Source organism: Pristis pectinata, chromosome 21, assembly GCF_009764475.1.
Source record: "Pristis pectinata isolate sPriPec2 chromosome 21, sPriPec2.1.pri, whole genome shotgun sequence".
Taxonomy (NCBI): domain Eukaryota; kingdom Metazoa; phylum Chordata; class Chondrichthyes; order Rhinopristiformes; family Pristidae; genus Pristis; species Pristis pectinata.
The window spans coordinates 34,790,981-34,817,449 of record NC_067425.1 but is presented as its reverse complement, the minus strand read 5'-3'; the positions used below and the strand labels follow the sequence as shown (position 1 = coordinate 34,817,449).

At 45.7% G+C, this 26,469-nt stretch overlaps 1 protein-coding gene across 4 annotated transcripts in view; it reads left to right on the top strand.

The window, feature by feature from the left end:
* LOC127581190 (protein spinster homolog 1-like) overlaps nucleotides 1-26,469 on the top strand; it is a 138,126-nt gene that overhangs the window by 28,652 nt on the left and 83,005 nt on the right. For 2 of the 4 annotated variants that reach the window (XM_052035290.1, XM_052035288.1), the window contains exons 1-2: nucleotides 7,262-7,709; nucleotides 24,217-24,282. The exons of 1 other annotated variant lie outside the window; for it this stretch is intronic. In XM_052035290.1, the coding sequence (XP_051891250.1) occupies nucleotides 7,565-7,709; nucleotides 24,217-24,282 (211 nt within the window). In that variant the 5' untranslated portion in view covers nucleotides 7,262-7,564. Of the gene's footprint in view, nucleotides 1-7,261; nucleotides 7,710-24,216; nucleotides 24,283-26,469 lie in introns of those variants that run through there. One more of the 4 variants, XM_052035291.1, reaches the window with a different exon arrangement.

Here is a 26,469-nt window from a genome sequence, read left to right as displayed (position 1 = left end):
AATCTCCATGCACTTTCTCGAGATCAAAGGGGTATCTATAGGAACTCAAATGGCCCAAGCTATGCCTATCATTTTGTGAGCTGCATGAAACAGTGTTTGTTTCCATTTGACTTAGACTCCCTCCCTCAACCCTTTTCCTGCTACACTGATGATTATATTGGTGTTATTTCCTGCACACATATGAAACTCAAAAATTTCATGACATTTCCTGCCAATTTCCACTCTGTTCACACCACCACAAGACCTATCTCTGACTCTTTCCTCCCCTTTCTGGATTTGTCAGTCCCTTTTTCAGAAGATAAGTTTGTGACAAATATCAATTACAAGCCCACAGACGCCCACAGTTATCTTGACTATATGTCCTCATGCTCTGCTTCCCGAAAGAACTCCATTCCGTTGTCCCAGTTCCACTGTCTCTGCTGCATCTTCTCCAATGACGAGGCCTTCCACACTGGTGCCTCTGCGATGTCTTCCTTCTTCGTGAACCATAGCATTTCCTCTCCCACTGTCGACAGAGTCTCATCTGTTTCCTGCATTTCATTTATTTCCTGCACCTCTGCTCTTGCTCACTCTCTCCCCAGAAAGAGCAAGGATAACGTTCGCCTTGATAACTTTCCGCCCCACCAGCCTCTGTATTCAATGGATCATCCTTGGCAGTTTCTGCCACCTTTATCGGGATTCCACCAGATACGGTGTGGTCTCCTCTACACTGGAGAAACCAAACCCAGGTTGGAGGACAGTATTGTGCAGCACCTTTGTTCAGTTCACAGGTTTTGACTGGAGCTTCCTGGAGACTTAAAGCCTGTTGCCTGAACTCTCCTTCCCACTCCACTCCGCCCATGGCCTCCTGCGCTGTTTGAACGAGGCTAACGTAAGCTTGAGGAGCAGCCCCTCTTCTTCTGCCTGGGCATGATGCAGCCTATGGCACTCAAGATCAAACTTGATCTTGGCACGGTAGCGTAGCGGTTAGCGTGACATTATTACAGCGCCAGCGATCGGGGTTCAATTCCGGCCGCTGTCTGTAAGGAGTTTGTACGTTCTCCCGTGTCTGCGTGGGTTTCCTCCGGGTGCTCCAGTTTCCTCCCACATTCCAAAGATGTACAGGTAGGTTAATATAGGTTTAAAAAAATGGGCAGCGCGGACTCATTGGGCCGGAAGGGCCTGTTACCATGCTGTAAATAAAATTCAAAATTTAATTTCTATTAACTTACTTCCTGTTTGTATCACAAACATCCAGTTCTGCTGTAGGGTTTTCCATCTGTAATATTAAGTCTGTTTTGGTATGGTATGGTTTGGTATTGGTTTATTGTCACTTATACCGAGGTACAGTGAAAAACTTGTCTTACAAACCAATCTTACAGGTCAATTCATTACACAGTGCAGTTACATTGAGTTAGTACAGAGTGCATTGATGTAGTACAGGTAAAAACGATAACGGTACAGAGTAAAGTGTCACAGCTACAGAGAAAGTGCAGTGCAATAAGGTGCAAGGTCACAACAAGGTAGATCATGAGGTCATAGGTCATAGTCCCATCTCATTGTATAAGGTAACTGTTCAATAGTCTTATCACTGTGGGGTAGAAGCTGTCCTTAAGTCTGGTGGTACGTGCCCTCAGGCTCCTGTATCTTCTACCCGATGGAAGAGGACAGAAGAGAGAATGTCCCGGGTGGGTGGGGTCTTCGATTATGCCGGCTGCTACACCAAGACAACGAGAGGTAAAGACAGAGTCCAAGGAGGGGAGGCTGGTGTCCGTGATCCACTGGGCTGTGTCCACAACTCTCTGGAGCTTCTTGCGGTCTTGGGCAGAACAGTTGCCATACCAAGCCGTGATACATCCAGATAGGGTGCTTTCTATGGTGCATCGGTAAAAGTTGGTGAGAGTCAAAGGGGACAAACCAAATTTCTTTAGCCTCCTGAGGAAGTAGAGGCGCTGGTGAGCTTTCTTGGCCATGGCATCCACGTGGTTTGTCCAGGACAGGCTGTTGGTGATGTTCACTCCCAGGAGCTTGAAGCTGTCAACCCTCTTGACCTCAGCACCATTGATGTAGTCAGGTGTATGTACACCGCCCCCTTTCCTGAAGTCAATGACCAGCTCTTTAGTTTTGTTGACATTGAGGGAAAGGTTGTTGTCATAGGGAAAGGCGTTCTCCTCTCTCCACAGACACTGCCTAATCTGCTGGGCACTTCCAAGATTCTTTTTTTGGTTTTAGTCCCTGCAACAGGTCTGACCATCATTTCACTGAGTTAATGTGTACTTTGTTTGCCCTCTCTCTATAACATCAACCAGATGGCTTCAGAAACAACACATCGGAATGGCAACCCTGGTCTCACCTATTAATTATCTTTCCTTTGACTTATCTGCTCCCTCAACTTTCTCTGTAACTTAAAATTAAGTTGTTTCTTTTTCACTTTTCTGGTTTTGATGAAGGGTCTTTGACTTATTTTTTAACTCAGTTTCTCTTTTCGTAGATGCTGTATGACCCGCTGAATGCATGTTTTTATTTCTGCCATCTTCTGGGACTTGTAGATGTTCCCTGCAAGATCCGTCTGTTCCTCCACACTATGTTTAACTTACTCATGTGTTCCAGCGATCTCTGGGCCATGTACTAATTCAGCTGTCCTCTGCCCTCATTTTGACTGGCACGTCAGGGCTTTTGCAATGATTTATGTTTTTATTTTCTGGTACAGATTCCTGGAATTGGCAGGATTTCCTTTCCTTGCATTTCATAAGAACAGACCTGAAAATCTAGGAGGCCCCTAAGGTGAAGAAATTTCAGTCACAATCTAGATACTTACACACGAGGAGGAAGGGGAGGAAAATTAAAGCCAGAGCCTTCCGACTGACCTGAAAGTTAGAGTAAATTACGGCAGGAAAAAAGAGCATGTGATGGATGCCAGGTTGCTAACACAAGTGATAACCAGGCAGGTAGAATCATAGAAGCAGTCCCTTCAGCCCATCATACTCTGCCGTCCATCAACACGAGTCCCCTCTCTCCTTTCACATCCCCATCAACTTCCCCCATACTCCTGATTCTCCTGCCATCCGTCTAACACAAGGAACTATTCTCTCTTTACAATATTTTTATTAAATCCATGAAAAAAATACAGAGTACGTGCATCAAAAAAGAAAGAACTATTCTCAATAGCCAACATATCTTTGGGATGTGGGAGCAGATGGAAGTCACAGGGAGAACCTACAAACTCCACAGAGGCAGCAGCCAAGGTCAGGATCGAACCTGGTTCTCTGGTGCTGTGAGGCAGAAGCACTAATCACCGTGGTGATTGTGTCATCCCAGAGTGCAGGAAATTCAGAGGGGAAGTGAGAAAAGGAAATATGGGAATCAAAGAGAAAGCATGTGGTCAGCAAATATAAAAGTGAATCAGAATATATTCTATGGGCAGGGAAAGGGGAGAGACGGGACCGATCAGCAAGGAGATCTGACCCTGGAGGCAGAGGGCATGGCTGACGTACCAAGTGAAGACTTTCTATCAGACTTCGCGAAGGAGGAAGGTGCTGTTGGAGTCTCAGCAAATGTTGGGATTCTTGACGGGTTAAATATTTATACACTGAAAGTACTCGAAAGGCTAGCTATAATTAAAGTGGATAAATATCCTGGTTCAGATGGGATGTAGCCTTGGTTGCTGAGGAGAGTAAAGGGGGAAATTACATAGTCATAGAGCAATACAGCACGGATACAGGCCTTTTGGCCCAACCAGTCCATGCCAATCACCGTACCCACCTAGCTAGTCTCAATTTCCTGCACTTGGCCCATATCCATGTACCTATCCAAGTGGCTCTTAAATGATACTGTTGTACCTGCCTCACCCACTTCCTCTGGCAGCTCGTTCCATATACTCACCACCCTCTGTGGGAAAAAGTTGCCCCTCATGTCCCTTTCAAGTCTTGCCTCTCTCACCCTAAAGCTACGACCCCTACTTTTGGACTTCCCTAACCTGGGGAAAAGACAATTACTGTCCACTTTAACTATGCTTCTCATAATTTTAAACACTTCTATAATGTCCCCTTTATTCTCCTACATTCTAAGAAATAAAGACCTAGCCTGGCCAATCTTTCCTTATAACCCAAGCCTTCTGGTCCTGGCAATGTCCTCGTAAATTTTCCCTGCACTCTTTCCAGTTTAACCATGTCTTTTCCACAACAGGGCGACAAAAACTGTACACAGTACTCCGTGTGTGGCCTCACTAACCGTCTTGTACAACTGTAACATAATGTCCCAACTGTTATACTCAGTGCCATGACTGATGAAGGCCAGCGTGCAAAACACCTTTTTCACCACCCTGTCTACCTGTGATGCCACTTTCAACAAACTATGCACTTGTACTTCTAGGTCCCTCTGTTCAATTACACCCCCTAATGCCCTACCATTCACAGTTCAAGTCCTACGCTGGTTTGACTTTCCAAAACACATCACCTCACACTTATCCATATTGAAATCCATTTGTCTCTCCTCGGCCCACTTCCCTAACTGATCAAGATCCCCCTGTAATCTATGATAACCTTCTTCACTATTAACAACACCTCCTAATTTTGTGTCGTCCACAAACTTACTGATCAAGCTTTGTGCATTCACATCCGAATCATTTATATAAATAACGAATAACAAGGGTCCCAACACCGACCCCTGCGGCACACCACTCGTCACCGGCCTCCATTCTGAGAAACTACCTTCAACCACCACCCTCTGCTTCCTACCTCCGAGCCAATTTTGAATCCACCTAACTAGCTCTCCCTTGATTCCATGGGACCCAACCTACTAGACCAGCCTACCATGCAGGACCTTGTCAAAGGCCTTGCTAACATCCAAATAGACAACATCCATTACCCTACCCTCATCTACCCTTTTGGTTACCTCCACAAAAAACTCTAAAAGGTTCGTCAAGCATGGCTTTCCACGCACAAAGCCATGCTGATTCCTCCTTATCAGACTTTGTCCATCCAAATGCTGGTAGATCCTGTCCCTCAGAATTCCCTCCAGTAACTTCCCCACTCCTGATGTCAGGCTGACCAGCCTGTAGTTCTCTAGCTTGTCCTTGCTACCCTTCTTAAACAACAGAATGACATTAGCCACCTTCCAGTCTTCGTGAACTTCACCAGTGGCTAACGATGAAGCAAATATCTCCGCAAGGGCCTCTGCAATTTCTTCCCTAGACTCCCACAAAGTCTGAGGATGCACTTGATCAGGCCTTGGGGATTTATCCATCTTAATACGTGTAAGGTTGCAAATACCTCCTCGCTGGTAATAGGAATTTCCTCTGAAACATCTCTACCTGTTTCCCTTATCTCTTGAGCAACCATGATCTTCTCTTCAGTAAATACCGAGGAGAAATATTTGTTAAAAATCCCACCCATCTCGTGCGGCTCAAGACATAGGCGGCGCTGTTGATCTCTAAGGAGACCTACTCTCTCCTGAGCCACCCTTTTACTCTTAATATAGCTATAGAACCTCTTGGGATTTTACTTAACCTTACCTGCCAAATCCATCTCATACCATCTCTTTGTCCTCTTGATTTCCCTCTTAAATGTATTCTTAATCTTTTTATAATCAAGGATTCACTCATCCCCGACTTCCTAAACCCAATGGATGCTTTCTTCTTTTTCTTGACCAGAGCCTCAATATCTCTCATCAGCCAGGATTCCCTAAACTTGCCAGGTTTACCCTTCACCCCAACAGGAACATGCTGCCCCTGGACTCTTGATATCTCACTCTTAAAAGCCTCCCAACTTGCCATTCGTTCCTTTCCCTTCAAACAGGCTCACCTAATCGACCTCTGCTAGATAGAACCATAAAACCATAGAACACTACAGCACTATACAGGCCCTTCGGCCCACCATGCTGTGCTGACCTTCAAACTACTCCTAAGACTATCTAACCCCTTCCTGCCACATATCCCTCTGTCTTAAATTCCTCCATATGCTTATCTAACAATCTCTTGAACTTAACCAATGTATCAGCCTCCGCCACCACCCCAGGCAGTGCATTCCATGCACCAACCACTCTCTGGGTGAAAAACCTCCCTCTGATGTCTCCCTTGAACTCCCCCCCCCCATTACCTTAAACTCATGCCCTCTTGTATTGAGCATTGGTGCCCTGCTTCATTCCCCATGGATCCCGCCTCATTCCCCCAGAATTAGCCCTGCTCCAGTTTAGGACCTGAACCTGTGGACCTGTCCTATCCTTTTCCATCACCGTCCTGAAACTAATAGATTATGATCACTAGAGCCAAAGTGCACCCTGACTCCCACTTCAGTTACTTGCCCTGCCTCGTTCCCTAAGAGGAGGTCCAGTATTGCACCCTCCCTCTATATTTTGACTTGGGAAACTTTCCTGGACACACTTCACAAATTCCACCTGACCAAGGTCCTGACCAGCATCTTCCAAGCATCCATAGACTTGGAGCAAAAATCCGCAGGTGCTGGAAATCCGAAACAAAAGCAGATCGGTGGAGGTGTTCAGCAGATCAAACGGCAATAGTGGGGAGAGAAGCAGTCAACACTTCAGGTCAAGGACCCTTCACCAGATCTGGAAAGGAGAGAAGGTACGCATGTGGTAAGTGGCAGTGAGGGGGAGGTTACACAACAGAGGGAATGTCTGCCATAGGGTACAGGTCAAAGTTGCCAAGGTAATAATTACGTTAAAAAATAGTAATTAGAACAGAAATAAGTTGAAATATTACAAACTGAAACAGGAAGGTACAGCCACCTGTGAGAAAAAAGGGGATCTACCTGACATTGTTAAGCACAATATTAAGTCCTGACGGTTATAACAAGTCTTTAGATGTGGGATGCCGCCTGAGAACTTGAAAGCGCTAAGCTTTACACCCAAATAGTGAATCGTAATGAACCCAGTATTTACAAACCAGTCATTTTAACCATGGTTGTGGGTGAAGTCTGGAAACAGTAATAGGGGAGCGGAGGAGAACACTCGGTCAAGTGTGGATTGACGAGAGAAAGCCAGTATAGATATGTTTAAGGCAAATCATGTCTTCACTTTTTGAAGAAGGTTCAGTGAGGGGGTTTTACTGTCACACAGCCAGCGGTGGCGGTCTGGAAGTGACTGAGGCAGATTCAGAGGTTCGTATTAGTTTGTTGTCATGTACACCGGGGTGAAATGAAATCCCTTGCTGGCGTGAAGCTCACAGAGTAAACAGTGTACATGATGAAATAGAGCAGCGAGCGTAAAACAGCAGAATAGTGGAAAAATAGTGGTGCAGAAAGAAACGCTAACGTGAGAGTAACGGAATAACCGAGAGGGGTAGAGTTGGCGGCAGGCTGAGTTGCTGAGTTTAAAAGGGAGCTGGGGGAGAAAGAATTTGCAAGAGTGCGGGGTGTGGGACTGGGTGGCTCTGAGAAACTGGGGGTGGCGAATGATCTCCTGCTGTGCTGTCACCACTCGGTGAGATGCAATCTTTGCTGATAGCTGTGCGGGACTGCCTCAGTGCAATACAAAGCACCGAGGTCTGAACGGCCAGTTCAGAGAGGAATTCCTGCCGCTGTTACACCAGAACGTCCAGCCAAGCCTTCCCTCCTCCGAAGCAGCGCCGATGGCAGACGTGGACGAGTACTCACACCTGGGTTCCGAGCAGGGCAGAGACCAATCCCACATCTCCCCGGCCAGGGCCAAACTCACCGTCGGCATCCTGTTGGTCATTAACCTGCTGAACTATATGGACCGAAGCGTCATTGCAGGTGAGTGGAAGCCGGCCGCTCTGTCCCACAGCCCACACCGGGCTACCGGTCCCGGGGGCAATTCCAGGTCTGCTGTCCCGGGATCAGCCCCGCTTCCCAACCAAGCCAACACGGGACTGAAGAGAGCAAGGTCTCTTCCAGAGCAATGTGCACTCTTGCACGCCTGGCTCACATCTCTGAGGGGTAGCCCAGGTATTTACAGAGGTTGGCTCTGGGACTCTGGGGCAAGTATTTACGGGGTGGAGGGGGATGGGGGAGACCCGGGTTCGATTCCCTGTCACCTCTTTATTCTTCCCGTAGCAGAAGGGTCATGAATAACTGGGCATCGATTTAGGGTCGTCGGCGAAAGGATAAATGACAAGAGGCATTGTCACCCACAGGGTGCCCGGAACCCTGCCCGAAGGAGAAAGACTCTCCTTACACGTTGTACTTGGATGTGTCAGGTGTACAGTGCAGAAACAGGGCACTGCTGCCCACTTGGGGTGCCACAGTGGCACAGTTGGTACAGCCGCTGCCTCATTGCGCCGGAGACCCGGGTTTGATCCTGACACCTGGTGCTGTCTGTGCCTTCTCCCTGTGACTGCGTGGGTTTCCCCCGGGTGCTCCGGTTTCCCCTCACATTCTGAAGACAGGCGAGTTGGTAGGTTAATTGGTCTCTGTAAATTGCCCCTGGTGTGTGGGTGAGGGGTAGAATCTGGGGGGGGGGGCGGGAAGGTTGATGGAATGTGGGGAGAACAAAACAACAGGACTAGTGTAGGATTGGTGTGAATGGGTGGTTGATGGTTGATGGACTCAATGACCTGTTGTATCTCACTATAACTCTTCTGGGCATGCTGATGCTGGTAGAAGGGACCACTGCACAGTTCTTAGCAAGTGGCCTGACTATGGGCCGGAGAGCTGTGTGGTTCTCAATTCATTCTGTGACTTGAAACCCCAGATTATCTCCCTTTGTTTGGCAGTGTGTGTGAAAGACTAACCGTCACTCACTGGATGAGAACTATATCAAAGGGCATCTGTACCACACCAACAGATATTGCCCAGTATAGACTGATGTCTTCTTTATGGCTCCTATGGGTTTCTCACTAGTTTCCAAGTTTACTCTGAGAGAAGATCTTAAAACAGTATGAGAGTAGCACTAGCAGACGGTGTCATAACACACCTTTGGACTGTGAATGGAATTCCCAAGCTATAAAGTCCTGCTAGTACCTAGCGATATCAGCCCTGGGGTCCTTAAGATGCAGCTCTTCCTCCCATTAGTTCAGCAGTAGCTCTCTCATCTCTGGGGATCTTGGGTTCAATCCCCGCTTCAAAGAATTGAGCGCAAAACCTTGGTTGACTTGCGAGTGCAGTAGAGTGTTGGAGACATAACACAACAATCAAAGACATGATATGAGTAATCCTGCTGATGAATCACTTGGGGAAGTTAAGTGGTAAAAGGTAACTTATATGTTCCAGATGTTGGGGAAGTCCAGGACCAGGGGGCATGATTTAAGAATAAGGGCCAGGCCATTTAGGACAGAGGTGAGGAAAAACTTCTTCTCCCAGTGGGTTGTGAATTTGTGGAATGCACTGCCTCAGAGGGCAGTGGAGGCCAATTCTCTGGGCACTTTCAAGAAGGAGCTAGATAGGTTTCTTATAGACAGGAGAATCAAGGGATATGGGGACAAGGCAGGAACCGGATATTGATTGTTGAGGATCAGCCATGATCTCAAAATGGTGGTGCAGACTCGAAGGGCCGACTGGTCTACTTCTGCTCCTATCGTCTATTAGACTGAACATGTGTGCTACAATGACCAGAGGGATACACTCATTTTGCACTGTGGTACTGATTCATCTGTGGTGCATTTTTTATCTGTTCTCAAGACGTTATCATCAAGCGAGGCCGGTCTTTACTTCAATCCTAGGTAGCATTTTGATGTAAACAAGTAGGTTTCTCAGTCATTTCCCAGGGCAGTCAAGAGTTGATTAGACTTTATGTGATATGGCAGTCGTATCTGGCTCGATTATATCAGGATGATAAGATTTCTTCCCTAAATGGCAACCGTGAATTAACAGGGTTTTTAGACAACTTCACAATCACTTTGATTGATAGTAAATTCTAATATTCAGATTTAAAATAAAAGCTGAATTCAAATTGTCATGCCATCATTGTGGAATTTGAACCCTGTCAATTGCTGGTCCGGTTGTGTGGATTGCTGGTCCTTCCTCTGTGATCTCAGTGTTCTAGAGGAAGTGAGGGAGAAAAAGGATCATGTGGGAGGGAGAAGTTGTGTGGATTGCTGGTCCTTCCTCTATGATCTCAGTGTTCTAGAGGAAGTGAGGGAGAAAAAGGATCATGTGGGAGGGAGAAGGCAGTGGTTGCAGAGAGGTTCATGCAGGTTTTTGTGGAAGGGCAGCAGTCAGGCAGATGACTGAGGTTGGCAGTGGGATTGATCCATAATCTGGGGAAGGTAGAAGCACCTCCAATATGGTGATAGACAGATAGACAAAGGGCTGCTGCTGAAGAGTGGGGCCCTTTAACTGAGACGAAAGCAGGTCAGAACCTTTTGGCTCAGATCACCTTTGACGTTCAAAGACCATGCTGTTTCTGGGTATAAGATAAGATATCTTTATTATTCATATGTACATTGAAACACACCGTGAAATGCATCTTTTGCGTCGAGTGTTCTGCGGGCAGCCTGCAAGTGTCGCCACGCTTCTGGCACCAACATAGCACGCCCACAACTGCCTAACCTGTACGTCTTTTGGAATGTGGGAGGAAACCGGAGCACCCGGAGGAAACCCACGCAGACACGGGGAGAACACACAAACTCCCTACAGACAGCGGCCGGGTATTATACAAGCTGTAGAATTTTGTGCATGTTAAATCAAGTGAGCATTCAACGCCATTTGACACCAGTACGTGTGGCCACAGTCCCTCTGCGCTAGCGTGTCATGCACATGGAGACGCTGACGAATAATTTCAACCTGTGGTCTTCTGCTCCAAACTGAAAATGACCCTCAAACCTAAATGTTTGGGCTGCTCTACTTCAAGCTATCAGACTTGCTGCAACATTCTTGCCTGCAGCTTTGGTTTGGCAAGCACCTGCTCAGAGGGGGCAGCTGAGAGAAAGTGTCCTTGAAAGGTAGCAGTGTGTTCCACGTGGGTTTGCCAACTATGATTGGACAAATTCTTGGTGTTTACATCACATGATCCCCATCTCCACCTTGCCATTGACAACCCACCATCCCTGCCCTTACTGCCCACCACCTTTCTGTGGCCACGTGGAAAGTCACCACACTCTGTTCGCAAGCAATCTACTCCCCCTTCTCCACCAATCCTTTAATTAATAAGTAAAAGTGTGCAAAAGAACCCCACAAATCTATTTAATCTTCTGAGGATTTTTCTCCTGTATTTCTCAAGGCTAAGTTAACATCTGTAACCTTCAGTTTAAAGGTTGCACAAGCCAGCCAGTGGCCTCTTGTTTTGAGTTGTTTTAAGGCAGGAGCTAGCCAAGTCTTGGTGAAGATGTTAGAAGGGGCCTATTACTGGCAGTCAGCAGTTAGTTCCCATCCCTGTTTTCCCTTTTCTGTCTGTGTGTGCACTGCGGTTGGAGAAAGAGGTCCAGGATTTTGACTCAACTTTTACAAAGAAATAATTATTATATTTCCAAGTCAGGATGGTGAGTAACTTGGAGCGCAAGTTGGAAATGATGCTGCTCCTATACACTTGCTTCTCTCATCCTTTGAAGGGTGGAAGTTGCAGATTTGGGAGGTGCTGTCCAACAAATGGCAAGTTGCTGCAGTTCATCCAGTAGATGGTACACACAACAGCCATGTGCTTCCATAGTGGATGGAATTAATGAAGAAGACGATAAATGGATTACTGAATAACTAGATAGGTTGATCTGCTTCGTTCTTAGCTTGAGTGTTGAATTCTCAGCCCGTCTCCCTCCCACATGAGATCACGGTGAGTTCAGGAAGAGGCTGATGTGGAGGAATGGAGCAAGTAATTTTATTTGGAATTGACAAATTAGCCAAAGAAGTGTTGGGCTCCAGTCCCTTTGCAGTCAATGATAGCAGATCCTAACCACCCAATTATAACAAATGTGTCTGAGGATATGAATGTGTGGTGCCTTTCTTTAAAAAAAGCCCTGACTGTGAGCAGCAACATTTGAAAAGAGCAACTGTGTTGAAAGTTAATGTGATAAATGCTCTCTGCCTGTATAGACCTCCTGTTGTGCCTCACTGCCCTTAAGTTACAAATTTACCGTCACATTATCAGCATCATCTTTCTGTTGTCACACATTTGCTGATAAGCTCAAAATAAAACAGCAGAGAACCAGTCGAGGAAGGGAAGTTAAAATGAAGCGAGTGGAAATTGGCTGGGGATCTGTCAATGAACAATGAATTAAAATAACCAACCTTGAATCACAAACAGAAGGTCTTGGGCAATGAGGGTTTCTTGCGACTCAGGAGAGAGGGCTGCTCAGGAGGGAGAATAAACCTCGTTACACTGTCAGCATAGGCTGGGGACCCACTGCCAGTGAAAGAAACCGATAGATGAACTAAAGGAACAATAGCACTTTTTGAAGCATTTTTTTAAGTAAGAGAAAATGCTGAAAATACTTGGCAGGTCAGGCAGCATCTGTAGAGAAAGAAACAGTTAACAATTCAAGTTGATGATGTTGAGGTCTCAAACCGTTAATATTGTTTCTCTCTCCACAGAAGCTGCCTGGTCTGCTCAGTATTTTCTGTATTCCCTGTTTTAGTTTCATATTTGTAGCATATGCAGTATTTTGCTTTTGTGCCGTGTTTTGGTATCTAATTTTTAAAATTCAATATATCTGTAACATAAACATTTCCAAATAACAAATTACACAACCACGTGATCAATTAACTACATCACTTAAGTCTAACACTAACTACACTTTCATTACTGCCTTTAATTTAATATTGTCAGGTGTCAGGTGTTTATAAATGACTTGGATGAGGATATGGAAAGGTGGGTTAGTAAGTTTGTTGCTGATACAAAGGTTGGTGGTGTTGTGGATAGTGTAGAAGGTTGCTGTAGATTAAAACAGGATATTGATAGAATGCAGACCTGGGCTGAGTGGTGGCAGATGGAGTTCAACCCGGAAAAGTGTGAAGCGATACACTTCAGGAGATCAAATTTGAAGGCAGAATACAAAGTTAATGGCAGGACTCTTAGCAGTGTGGAGGAACAGAGGGATCTTGGGGTCCATGTCCATAGATCCCTCAAGGTTGCCGTGCAGGTCGATAGGGTTGTTAAGAAGGTGTATGGTGTGTTGGCCTTCATTAGTCAGGGTATTGAGTTCAAGAGCTGCGAGGTAATGTTGCAGCTCTTTAGAACTCTGGTCAGACCACACTTGGAGTATTGTGTTCAGTTCTGGTCCCCTCACTAAAGGACGGATGTGGAAGCTTTAGAGAGGGTGCAGAGGAGATTTACCAGGATGCTGCCTGGATTGGAGAGCATGTCTTATGAGGATAGGTTGAGTGAGCTCGGGCTTTTCTCTTTGGAGAGAAGGAGGATGAGAGGTGACTTGATAGAGGTGTACAAGATGATAAGAGGCATAGATCGAGTGGACAGTCAGAGACTTTTTCCCAGGGTGACAATGGCTAACACGAGAGAGCATAATTTTAAGGTGATTGGAGGAAGGTATAAGGGGGATGTCAGGGGTAAGTTTTTTTACACAGAGAATGGTGGATGCAAGAAACGCACTGCCGGCAGAGGTTGTGGGGGCAGATTGTGGGGACATTTAAGAGACTCTTAGATAGACACATGAATGATAGAGAAATGGGGGGCTATGTGGGAGGGAAGGGTTAGATAGATCTTAGAGCAGGATAAAGTGTTGGCACAACATTGTGGGCCGAAAGGCCTGTACTGTGCTGTCGTGTTCTATGATCTATGTCTGAACTGCCTTTGGTATTTTCCTCAGATTGTAGACTTAAGACAGAGCCCCTAGTCTGAGCAAGTTCAGTCCACACAGCTCCCCAGCAGGTAGCAAGGGATTATGTTAGACATCAAACACCTGACATTCCTTTGAATTTAATTTGGAAAAAAGCTGCAAAAGAATTTAAAAGCTGTGTTTAGCTGAAGGTGTGTTTTTAAAGAGAGTTACAAAAATAATGATTCAATTATTAAGAGAAAAAATAGATGCAGGCAGCAGCACATTGTGAAATATGTGAAACAGCCACAAAGAGAAAAGGGAAGTAGGAGACCAGAATGTGATGTTCCCACCAACCCCTCCCCCTCCCCACATGATCCTGAGCCAATTATACTGCATCTGACAAAATGATGATGTGATGATTTTGTGGCTGGGGCAGACCTGAGGGGAGTCCAGGTCCAAACTCGCGTACAAGTGGCATATTGGTGATGAACAGACAATCCATTTTATGTAAGTCACAAACCCTTGAGCTGCCGCAAGTTGTACCCTCATATCTCCATCCATGTCTGCGGTGCATTTGGCCTAGAAAACAATGTGTGAATGCTTTTGTTTCTCCTTTTGGCATTTATTACCTGGTATTGGTATTGGTTTATTATTGTCACTCGTACCGAGGTACAGTGGAAAGCTTGTCTTGCATACCGATCGTACAGGTCAATTCATTACACAGTGCAGTTACATTGAGTTAGTACAGAGTGCATTGAGACAGTACAGATAAAAATAACAGTACAGAATAAAGTGTCACAGCTACAGAAGAAGTGCAGTGCAATAAGGTGCAAGGTCACAAGAAGGTAGATTGTGAGGTCAGAGTCCATCTCATTGTACAAGGGAACTGTTCAATAGACTTATCACAGTGGGGTAGAAGCTGTCCTTGAGTCTGGTGGTACGTGTCCTCAGGCTCCTGTATCTTTTGCCTGATGGGCAAGGAGAGAAGAGAGAATTTAAAGTGAATGGTCACCGTCTTTTTCCCAGGGTAGGTGAGAGGACACAGCTTTAAGGTGAGAGGGGAAAGATTTAAAGGGGACCTGGGGGGGTGGGGGGCAATGTTTTCATACAGAGAGTGGTGGGTACATGGAACGAGCTGCCAGAGGAAGTGGTAGAGGTGGGTACAATTACAACGTTAAAGAGATATTTGCACAGGTACATGGATATGAATAGGTGAGGGGGGTATAGGCCAAATGCAGGCAAATGGGTCTTGCTCAGGTAGGCAGTTTGGTTGGCATTGATGAGTTGGGCTGAAGGGCCTGTTTCCCTACTACTTGACTCTATGGCTCTAAATACAAGACAGAATGTGCAGTGGGCAATGGTTGAGTGAAATGTTCAGGTGGATCCTCAGCCTATGCTGACAGTGTAACTCGGTATAGTCTCCCTCCTAAGTAGCCCTCTCTCCTGAGTCATGAGAAACCCTCATTGCCCAAGACCTAGCCTTGGGGCCAGTGCCATCTCCTGAAGGAATCTGGTAAGGTGGATGACCTTAGGATGAAGGAGTGTTCAAGATACATGTCATTGGTGTTATGAGTGAAGGAAACAGATTCAAGGTCTCGAAGGTGAAGGACTCTGAACACAATCTGGAAAGGAAGGATTTTATTTACAAAGACAAACCAGGGAAAATGGTAACAGGAATAACACACACACACACAGACACACACACACAGACACAACGAACTGGGTACATACAATCAAGGAACAGTCAATACGATACCTGCCACCCCTTGACTCAGTGCAGACACAGCTCTATGCTACCAAGAATCCTAACGTAGGATGCTCCTAACCCTGTTGAAGTGCACACCTTACCAGCAGTCTCTCCAGCAGCGGTCCACAGTTCCTCGGAGCAATCAAAGAGAGTGAACCAGGCACATGTGGCACTCTTTATAGTGCAGGAGGGCTAGGGGGTCCAGCCCAGGTAGTTCAACAGGCCAATGGCCCAAGGCCAAGTACAAAGGTGCTTAAAGGGACCAATGGTCAGGTGTGCACTGATGGGTGAGGTGGGGCCAAACCTTGATTGACAGTGGTGTGTCTTTCGACCAGGTAATGGGCAGTGCTGTCATCCGACCAGGTAGGGGCAGTGTTGTCTCATGACAGCCATGAACCTCCACAATACAATTGGCCATGAGGAAATGATGAATAAAGACCCGGGCATTGAGCAGTAGAAGCCCCTTCAGTTCAGCCCCGGGTTCTGCAGGGCAGCTCTGGTCACCATGAGCGCAGCGACCGCTGCTTGTAGCTTGGGGAAACCAGCTGGAACATTGTGGGCTGAAAGGCCTGTTCTTTACAGTGCTGTTCTGCGTTCACAAAGCCACATCTTCCTCACTTAAAGAAGTGGACAAAATCCCCGCTCTGCAGAGTAGCATCACCTGTGACCTGTGCAATGATGTGGTGTGCAACATAACACAGAGCAGCTGGGGCCGCCTGGAATAAGCCCAGACAGGGGAAATTGAGAACGACCTTGACTTTGATCTCCATGGTCAGAGCTGTCCATGTATCAGTGCATGGTTGAAGAACCGCCCACAACGTGTCACATATCTTAGTGCCGATTGCCAAGGAAAACCTGAGACGGTGGAGGTATTGCTCCTCAGAGAGGCCAAGAGTAATGCCCCAGGATATGTGTTCTTTAGCACCTCGTCCTCCTGGTCAGACACCTTGACTCAGACACCTCCGATGTCTTGTTCAAAACTCCTACTCGAAAAGCACTGCCCGCACTATCAACACAAAGCACCCAGTTAGCTTGTGCCACTATATAATTAGAGCTGAAGAAAAGTGCCTTTAAGGAATGGAATAGACTGCAGAGAGGTCAGAAGTTGCCCACTGAAACTCCCTATTGACGTGAGGGTTGCAGAGATTCAGTCACAAGTTTTTGGATATTAGGGGAATTGAGGGGTTAATGAAGAAAGTGACAATGAGGTAAAGGATCAGGTCTGAGAGTGTGGAACGATGGAGCAGGCACAAGGGTCTGAATGGCCTTCTCCTGCTTTTATTCTCTATGTTTTAGTATGCAGAGCCCTATAACAGGCAATGTGAAAGAACAGGCAACTGGGTGAGTCCTTTTTGTTATGAAAGTGTCAGATGACGGTTGTTTCCTGGATCTGGGGGCTCCAAGTTATGTTGGCAGTGTTGAACACTGGTTCTGCATGAGGTGTGACATCAGTGGGTGCTTGACAACACTGGATGTGTAGCAGCCACACTGGCACAAGTCCCTAGTCAAAGGGGCTGGTTGTGTTCCTGAAGTCGCAAAATGCAACTTGGAAATGGTTAAAAGCAAGTTTCCACCCCAGGATGACGGTGATCTGGTTTCTGCTCAACTCGCTTCAGTGTTTAGTAAAATTTTGGTTGAGCTTCTACCTCTGCCCTGATCTCTTTGTATTCACCTGGAGGAGAGAAACTCTCTATAAGCAAAACAGATGAGGCGATTCACTGCCGAGATCTTGTCCGGAAAACTGATTCTGATTTTGAATATACTGGTTTCAAAGGGACATTGGCAAGGTTGATTTGGGTCTGAGTCATGAAAGGAGGCTAAGAGATGTGTTTCTTTTGCATGGAGGTCTAATCCTGATATGTCAGATTCTCAGAGGGATGGATTTCAATAGGCTAATGATGAAAGTATGACCGGGAGGATTTAACTGGTATTAAATATAACCAACACTTTAAGATGGTTGAAAATAATGCAGAGTGTGTATTGAATTTCCAGTATGAACTCCCAGAAGGTGCAAATACTCGTTAGAAGGACAATGGTTTGAGGTTAGAATCCTCACTATAGAAGATTAAGAAATGTCAGTTCCTATCATGCTTTTTAATAGTTTGAAAGAGTAAATTACTCTCCAAATTCTAGACTGAAAGAAGCGCAAACACATTCAGGAAATAGCAGGTATGTGTAACAACAAACCGAGATCTGGAAATGGCTGATTGTGTAACTCAGTCTGCTGGGAATAGATAGAGTGGACAGCCAGCGCCTCTGTCCCAGAGCACCAATGTTCAATACAAGAGGGCATGGCTTTAAGGTAATGGGTGGGAAGTTCAAGGGAGAAGTCAGAGGGAGGTTTTTCACCCAGAGAGTGGTTGGGGCATGGAATGCGCTGCCTGCGGTGGTGGTGGTGGAGGCTGATACGTTGGTTAAATTCAAGAGATTGTTAGATAAGCATATGGAGGAATTTAAAATAGGGGGATATGTGGGAGGAAGGGGTTAGATAGTCTTAGGCGAGGTTTAAAGGTCAGCACAACACGGTGGGCTGAAGGGCCTGTATTGTGCTGTATTGTTCTATGGTACTATGTTGCTAATATGCAAAGTTTCTCAGGGACATCTGAGTTTATTTTCTGGGGAATGGAGAAACAGGGTAATTCAGGAACTTTTATTTAAAGCTATTCTCAGTAGATTAAATGTAGCACCAAGATAGACATGTTTGTAAATAGGCTTCTGAGTTCACACTCCCGGAGTGAAGCTTCAGAAGCTAGAATCACATCTTGGAAATTAAATAACAAACTGTATACAGAAAATCCATCTTTAAAATATACAGAAAATGAAAGTGCAGAACCCCTGGTATGTGCTTCCTGTGTATGAGGCTCCCAACCAAGAATGCAAAGGTAGAACAAGGCTTGTATGGCTTTTGTGTTTATACTTTCCATGTCATCAAGATCTCCCAAAAGAGCTTGATAACAAGTGCATTACTTTTGAGGTTCAGTCACTCTTGTTATGAGGCGTAAGAAATAAGGGCAGAAGTAGGCCATTCAGCCCCTCAACCCTACTCTAACATTCAACAAGGTTATGGCTGATCTATAGCTCAATTACTTTTCTCCTGCCCTATCCCCATATCCCTTGATCCCTTTAAACAACGATTGAACTTCCACAGCCCTTGAAGTTGGGGAATTACAAAGTTCGTCACCCTCTGAAGAAACTTCTCATCTCAGTCCTAAATGGCTAACCTCTTACTTTGAGACTGAGATCCCTAGTTTTAGACTCCATAGCAAGGGAGCAACAAACAATTTGATGCAGGGTGTCGACCCAAAACGTCGACAGTTCCTTTCCCCCAATAGATGCTGCTCGACCCGCTGAGTTCCTCCAGCAGGTCGTGTGTTGCTCCAGATTCCAGCGCCTCCAGTCTCTTTCTTGTGTCTCCTTAGCAAGGGAACCATTTCTTTGTTTTTACCTTGTAGAGCCCTCTAAACATTTTGTCAGCTTCAGTAACAAAGTCGTGTTGGTTGGTAGGTTAATTAATCTGTAAATTGCCCCTAGTGTGTAAGTGGATGGTAGAATCTAGGAGGAGTTGATAGGAGTGTGAAAAGAATAGAATGTGATTTGGTATTTGATGGTTAGCATGGACTCAGTGGGCTGAAGGGCCTAGTATTGTGTTATGTGATTCTATGACTTCAAAATTCTAGAAAATTGAGGCCTAGCCTACTCAATCTATCCTCATGACAGGCCCACAATCCCAGGAACCAGTTGGTTAAACCTTCACCATACTCCCTCCTTTTAGGTAAGGAGGCCAAAAATGTACACAATAGTCCAAGTGTGGTCTCACCAAGACCCTATATAGTTGTAACAAGTCACCTTTGTACTCAAATCCGTTAGAAGACAGCGTATCATTTGCCTTCCTAATTGTCTGCAGAATCTGCGCGTCAGCTTTCAGTGCCTGGTGTACAAGGATACCCAGGTGCATTTGAACCTCAGCATTTCCCAGTCCCACCTTTTGGAAACTGGTATTGTTTCTCCATACCAAAGCAGACATTTTTCCCCACATTATCCTCCAGCTGCCTCATTCAGTTTGTTTATATCCTCTTCACTAGTCACATCCCCACTTAGTTTCATATCATCAGTAAACTCGGAAGTATTACATTTGATCCCATCAGCCAAATCCTTGACATAGATTATGAATGGTTGGGGCCCAAAGTAGCAATCCTTGCACTACCCCACTAGTGACAACCTGCCAAACCCAGAAAGATCCCCTCACTCTCACTTCCTGTTTTCTCTATTAGCCGGTAGAAGCTCGCTTCTCGATTAGAGGGGCTCCTTCCAAGGTTACTCCTGCAGGTGCCGGAAATCTGAAACAAACAGAATCCTGCAAATACCCAGCACCTGTGGAGGGTGAAACCGGGCCAATGTCTCAGGTTGAAGACTCTTCATCAGATGCTACCTGACCTGCTGAGTGGTTCCAGCATTTTCTGTTCTCCTTTCCTTGCTTATCACCTCCACTGAAACTCCAGCTGAAAACTAAGGATACGTACCTTGAAAAGCAAATGGGCTAGGCCTGACTAACAAACTTAAAAATTCACTCACTTCCCCCAAAATCCACAGTCTTATGACCACTGTCCTCAAACGACAGAGTGCTTTAGTAGACCTCAGCTTTATACACCCAAGTACCACTGGCTGGGTCAGCTAACTTCACTTCACTGGAACTGAAAGCAATTGACTTCTCAGTTAAGTGGGGCCCTCCAAGATTACTTGTTTACTGTCTCAACTGAAGGCTGCAGTTAGATCTCCGTATAGATAAGGCTGGCTTAAACAATTGCTTTTTTTGTGTGTCTGCCTCACTCTCCTTAGCTGCGTCTTGTGAGCTCTTGAGATCGTTACCCTTCTCTTGTACTGAATTGGGTTCGGTACGAGAGAAGGGTAACTGGGTTCCAAGGCTTACTCTGTAGATTGCTGAGAAGATGCAAAAACCAAGAAACAAGGTCAGCGTGAACATTAGTCATTGGAGGGGCAATGTAATGGTCTTTTAGCTGAGATTAAAGTGTGATAACAAGGCAGCTTATCAGTCTGCAAGCAAGCTCAGTAACCATGGTGAGTGGTCTTCTGCAGACTTTGCATCACCATCTGTGCTCTGCTTCCTCCAATAAATTCTGCATGTAGAACTATAAGGTACCAACTGCAAGCTTATTTTCCCAGTGGTACTAATCCACAGTCAGAGCCATGGAGTGCCTCACTGCAGCCTGTCACACTGGGAGAGGTCCAGCACCGGAGAGCGACTGGAAGAGTGGTGTGAGTTGGAAGGGCTCTGACTGCCGAGCAGAACAACTTGACAAGGATTAGTTAGTGCACTTTTGTGTAGACACGTGTCTTTTTTTGTAGCTTTTGGCAGGGAACAGTGTCTAGATCAATATCATTCCCTGTCTTTGATCTACATGACTTCCTTTAGTTTTGATTGCCTGGGGAGTTGGGAAAGGAATTTTTCAATGCCTTTTTCCTTTTATTGGTCCTGGATTCTTCCCCAATCAATCTACCAACCCAGACATCTTTGGGACATAGGAGGAAACTGGAGTATCACTTTCCTGCCACCTATGGGATCCTGGCTTTCATTAGTTAGGTATTGAGTACAAGAGCAGGGAGGTTATGCTCCGACTTTATGAAACGCTGGTCAAACCCCAGCTGGAGCACTGCGTGCAGCTCTGGTCACCACACTATAAGGAGGATGTGATAGTGCCGGAGAGGGTGCAGAGGGGATTCACCTGCACGTTGCCTGGAGGGGAGAGATTGGAGAGGATGGGTCTGTTTTCCCTGGAGTGGAAGAGGTTAAGTGGGGATGTGATTATGACGGATATAGATGGGGTAAACTGCGGGAAACTTTTCCCCATATCAGAGGCGAATAAGACTTTAGTTTAGGGTATGGGGTAAGAGATCTAAAGAGGATTTGAGGGGAACCATCTTCATCCAGGGAGTGGTGAGTATCTTGCACAGTTATTGCAGTTTTCTTGCTAGTCATATGATCTCTTGAGCTAAAGTCTGGTGTTGATAGCTTGCCTGAGAAACTTGCAATATCTCGGATAAGCATTTCAAAGTTGAAGTCGAGTCTTTTGCCGTATCTACAAGTCCATGTGTGCACAGCTGCAGTGAAAAACTTATTTGCAGCAGCATCACTGGTACATAGCATCAGATACACAACATTCACAAAAAAGACATAAATTAAACATAAATTGCAAAATTATAGAAGAAAGAACACAATTGGAACAAAAAGAGTCCATTTTAGTGTAATTTACAGTGTTTATGGGAAAATCAATGGGATGTGCGCACATAATGGGAGATCAGTGGGTGCTAAAGAATAGTTGGTGTTTAGAAAGACGTATTTTGAACTGATTCTTCAGTATTTTCAAAGGTTCAAACTAACCCTGATGAAAAAAAATCAGGAGAAATGTCAAAAAAGAGGCTCATTGGTTATTATTTTACATTATCGGCCAAAATCAAAGTTACTCTTCGTTGAGTCTGGAGATGAAAAAGGCACTTTTGGAGATTTCAACAGGGTTGGGTGTTGTGCCAAAGTTAAGCAAGATTGTTCGCAGATCCAATAGGAATAAGCCTTGCACACGCAATGCTGCACACAGCACACTTTATTGCTAAGTTACAACAAGTGGTCCTTATCTTGGAAGTGCACCTGAGCCTGTTTAACAGCAGTGCCTTGCTCCAAGCGGTCCACAATGTCAGTCACGACCTAAATCCAAGAGACCTCACCACCGGTGTGCTCACCCTTTTATACCCTGGTCACTTCTCACTGCTCCTACCTGGGTCAATCCATTGTCCAGGTTGACCCAGCATGTGACCATTGCCTCGGGCACTGCAGGCTCATGTCTGCAGAGACGGTACCTTAGTTACCTGGCACCCAGGTCACCCTTCCCCAGTGCACGCACACATTTGATCCCAGCAATTGTTCCTTGCGCTCTCTGGCCGACATTTCAGGATTCTTAGTACATTGGGTCTATCTACAGCTGAAAGTCTGTTACAACTCTATGGTTATCTGGATATCAGAAACATCTGCAAACTGCACGACCACACAATGTTAGACCTGTTTGTTAAAAACTGAGTGATCATATGCGATGGAAATCAGGACATCTTCGGGATCAGATTTACAGCTTCATACTACATGAAAGTGCAGAGAGAGACAATTCACCACAGTGTGTCTATGCTCGGTTTTCTACAGCTAACAAGTTAGACCTTCTACTTTTCTCCACTGTTTTTCCCATGGATTTTTTGTCCCTCTTCAAGTATCTACTCAATTAGAGAGTTAATCTACCTCATCGCGGCCTTTTTCTTTATTTGTCTGCCTGCACTGCACACTCTCTGTAACTGTAACACTATATTCTGCATTCTGTTTTCATTTTACTACCTTGATTTACTTATGTATAGCATGGTCTGTCAGGATGGCACGCAAAATAAAAGCTTTTTACTGTATCTTGGTACATGTGCTACTTCCCTTCAACTGCTCAATTCTTGAACCAACTGGCAAAACCCTAATCGCTACAGTTTAGCAACACTGTGACCACTTTGATCACTGCACTAAGATGGACTTTTTTTTTGTTCTAATTGTGTTCTTTCTTGTAAAAATTGTGTATAATTTATGCTTAATTTGTTTTTCTTGTGAATGCTGCTTATATGATACTATGTACCTGTGATGTTGCTGCAAGATTTTTCATTGCACCTGTGCAATCTGACAATCTGACTTGTGCATCTGACAATAAACTCAACTTTGACTTTGACAAGAAAAACAATACCAAGAATTATGAAAATTGCTTCCATTAACCATTCAGGCAGTGAGAATAAGTGGGAGGCCATTTAGGACTGAGATAAGGAAAAAAAAACTTCTTTAGAGGGTGGTGAAGCTTTGGGATTGTCTGCTGGTGGAGTCTCAGCCCTTGCATTCATTCAGAACAGAGAATCATGTGCGGTGCTAGATGACAGCAATGAGGCAGAATGGTGGAGCACGCTCGAAGGGCTACTCCCACTCTTGTTTCTTGTTTCTTGCCCATAACGATGGGCTGCAAAAAGAAAGTCTTGTCATCTCCCTAGGGCAATTCCCTTAGATCTGTGCCCTTGTGTTACTGAGCCTTCTGCCGTTGGCTAAGGGCACAACAGGATGACAAGTTGCAAAAACGCTGCTTCAACCAGAAAATGACCAGAGAAGGAAATGGAGTCCCAGAGAAGTTGATGGAGTCGTACAGCATGGAAACAGGCCCTTCAGCCCACCAAGTCTATGCTGACCATCACACACCCATTTACGCTAATACTACATTAATCCCATTTTATTCTCCGCTCAATCCCATCAACAAGTTCTACCCTTCACTTACACAGGAGGGGTAATTTACAGCGGCCAATTAACCTACCAACTTGCACATCTTTGGGATGTGGGAGGAAACTGGAGAACCCACATAGTCACAGGGAGAATGTGCAAACTGCACAAAGGCAGCACTGGGGGTTAGGATTGAACCCGGGTCTCTGCAGCTGTTAAGGCAGCAGTTCTACTAGTGTGCCACCGTGCCTCCCCTCATTGAAGACAAGATACGGGGCACACAGCCTGAAAGCAGAGGAGGCAGTGCAGGCCTTGACAGTGTTGGTGGGAAGGTAGGGATTGAGGGAACTGGCTGATGGTGTCACCAAGGGAAAGCGTGGATCAACGGTTGGGATAGAAGGGGTGGGGAGGGGGAATGTGTGGGTGGGGGCAACCAGGGATGGATCCTTGGAGATGTCCTGAGGGAACTGAGGGTGATATGTCTTTGTAGAAGATAATGAGATGATTTTCACTGACCTTGATATAAGAATATCCATCTTTGCACTGTTCAGTCACATTAATTGCGTTGTTCCCTTGCAGGTATATTGGAGAAAGTTCAAGAGTACTTTGATGTAAATGACAGCTTAGCTGGTTTATTCCAGACAGGTAAGTGAGGCACAGTTCACTCCCACTGTACTTCACTCTCCCTTGAGATGTGTGTCAGATGGGATGCAGCAAGAACACTTAGTTAAAGCTCTTTATCAATAACGCCCCAAACAATAGTTTGACTTCTGATTGTAAAAGACAAATTCTGTGGAGTATTATTGTGGAGTATTCCACAAGTGGCTTGTGGAATATGAATGGGGGGAGGTTGTTGGGGAAATGGAGGGAGATTGCTGCCAGAGTGAGGGAGTTGGTGGGGAAAAAGGTGGGGGGGGGGGAGTTGCTGGGGGAATGGGGGAGGAGGTTCCTGGGGGAAGGAATGGGTTGGCGTGAGAATGGGGGAAAGCTCATGAAGAATTGAGGGTACAATCTAGCATGCTTGTGCCACCTCTTTAGACTGAGCTATTCATTCGGTCCCTCTGCCTCCTGCTTTTTCATTTGTCCTGACATTCTCTTCCTTTGCAAAGTTACCTTCAGATTCCTGTTAGAAATGATTGGATTTGCTTCCAGTGTTACTTCAGGCTAGATGTTCCAGGTTGGACTGAGATGTGCTGGTGAAACGGAGTGCTGGGAGTGTGGTGGGGGACGTGGAAGCTGAGGGAACAGGAGACAGCACAGATCGGAGACTGGGGAGGAGAAGGAACAGGGTACGGGGATGTTTCTTTGGAGGGAATTCAGCCCCTCAGCCTCCTCTGCTGTTTCATTAAATCATGGCGAACCTATACTGCAGATCTGTGGTGAATGAAGCCAGAGAGCTGCATTGAGAATGGGTAGGGAGTATGCTGACTTGATACGAAGAGTGTTTGTGGAGCTGGGAAGCAGTGAGGACTGCTGGAGAAGGGGGTGCTTTCACATGGAAATGATGATGCCCCAACTTGAAAGGAAAGCTCCATTCCTCAACATCAAAATCCACTATCAAAGCAAGAGAATTCATTCTGAAAGCTAAAGAGAATTTATAATATCCTCTGTTTTTACTTATAGAAGAAACTTGTATGGATCATAGTCACATAGTGTTATACGGCACATGGCAGACCCTTTGGCCCACCATGTCCGTGCTGCCCACCAAGTACCTATGATCGCCAGTCCCATTTACCTGCACTTGGTCCATAGCTTTCCATGCCTTGACAATTCAAGTGCTTGTCCAGATACTTTCTAAATGTTGTGAGGGTACCTGCCTCTGCCAGTTTCTCAGGCAGTGTGTTCTAGGGAAAAGAACTTTCTCCCTCTGATTCCCTCTAACCCTCCTAACACTACATCTTACACCTGTGCCCACTAATTTTAGCCATCTCTGTTGTGGGGAAAGGATTCCCGCTATCGTCCCAATATACGCCCCTCACCATTTGCTGTACCACTATGGGGTTCTACCCTCTCCCCCAGCTTCTTCTGAGCCAAGGGAAACAAACCCAGCCTGTTCAACCTCTCCTCATAACTGAGACATTCCATCCCGGGCAAAGTCCTGGCGAATCTCCTCTGCACCCTCTCCAGTGCAGTCACATCCTTCCCACAGTGTGGTGACCAGAACTTCACACAACGGTCAATGAAAATTTTATGAAGTTGTGCCCTGAGCTCCCTGCTTTTATATTCTATGCCTTGGCTAATGAAGACAAGGCTCCTGTATGCCCCTTTCACCACTTTATCTACCATGCTGCCACTTTCATGGGATCAAGGGGCTTGTACACCAGGGTCCCTGTGTTTCTCAATATTCATAGGACCCTACTGCACATGGCATATGTCCTACCCTTGTTAGACCCTCCAAAATGCATCACCTCACACTTATCAGTATTACATTCCAACTGCTATTGCTGCACCCAATTTACCAGCTGATTAATATCGTTGTGTAGTCTATCCTCCTCACTATCAACAACACCATCAATTTTTGTAGCTAATCACACCTCCCACTTTCTTATCCAAATTGTTTATGTATATGACACACATTCAGGGTCCCTGCACTGATCCCTTCACTACACCACTGATCACAGACTTTGAATCTTAAAGCACCCTCCCCCATCACCCTCTGTCTCCCAATAGCAAGCCAACTTTGGATCCAATTTCCCAACTTGCCGAGGATCCCATGGGCTCTAACCTTTTGGGCTAGTCTTCCATGTGGTGCCTTGTCAAAGGCCTCACTGAAGTCCACGTAGACTATATCAACAGCACTGCCCTCATCAATATATTTTGTTACTTAAAAAA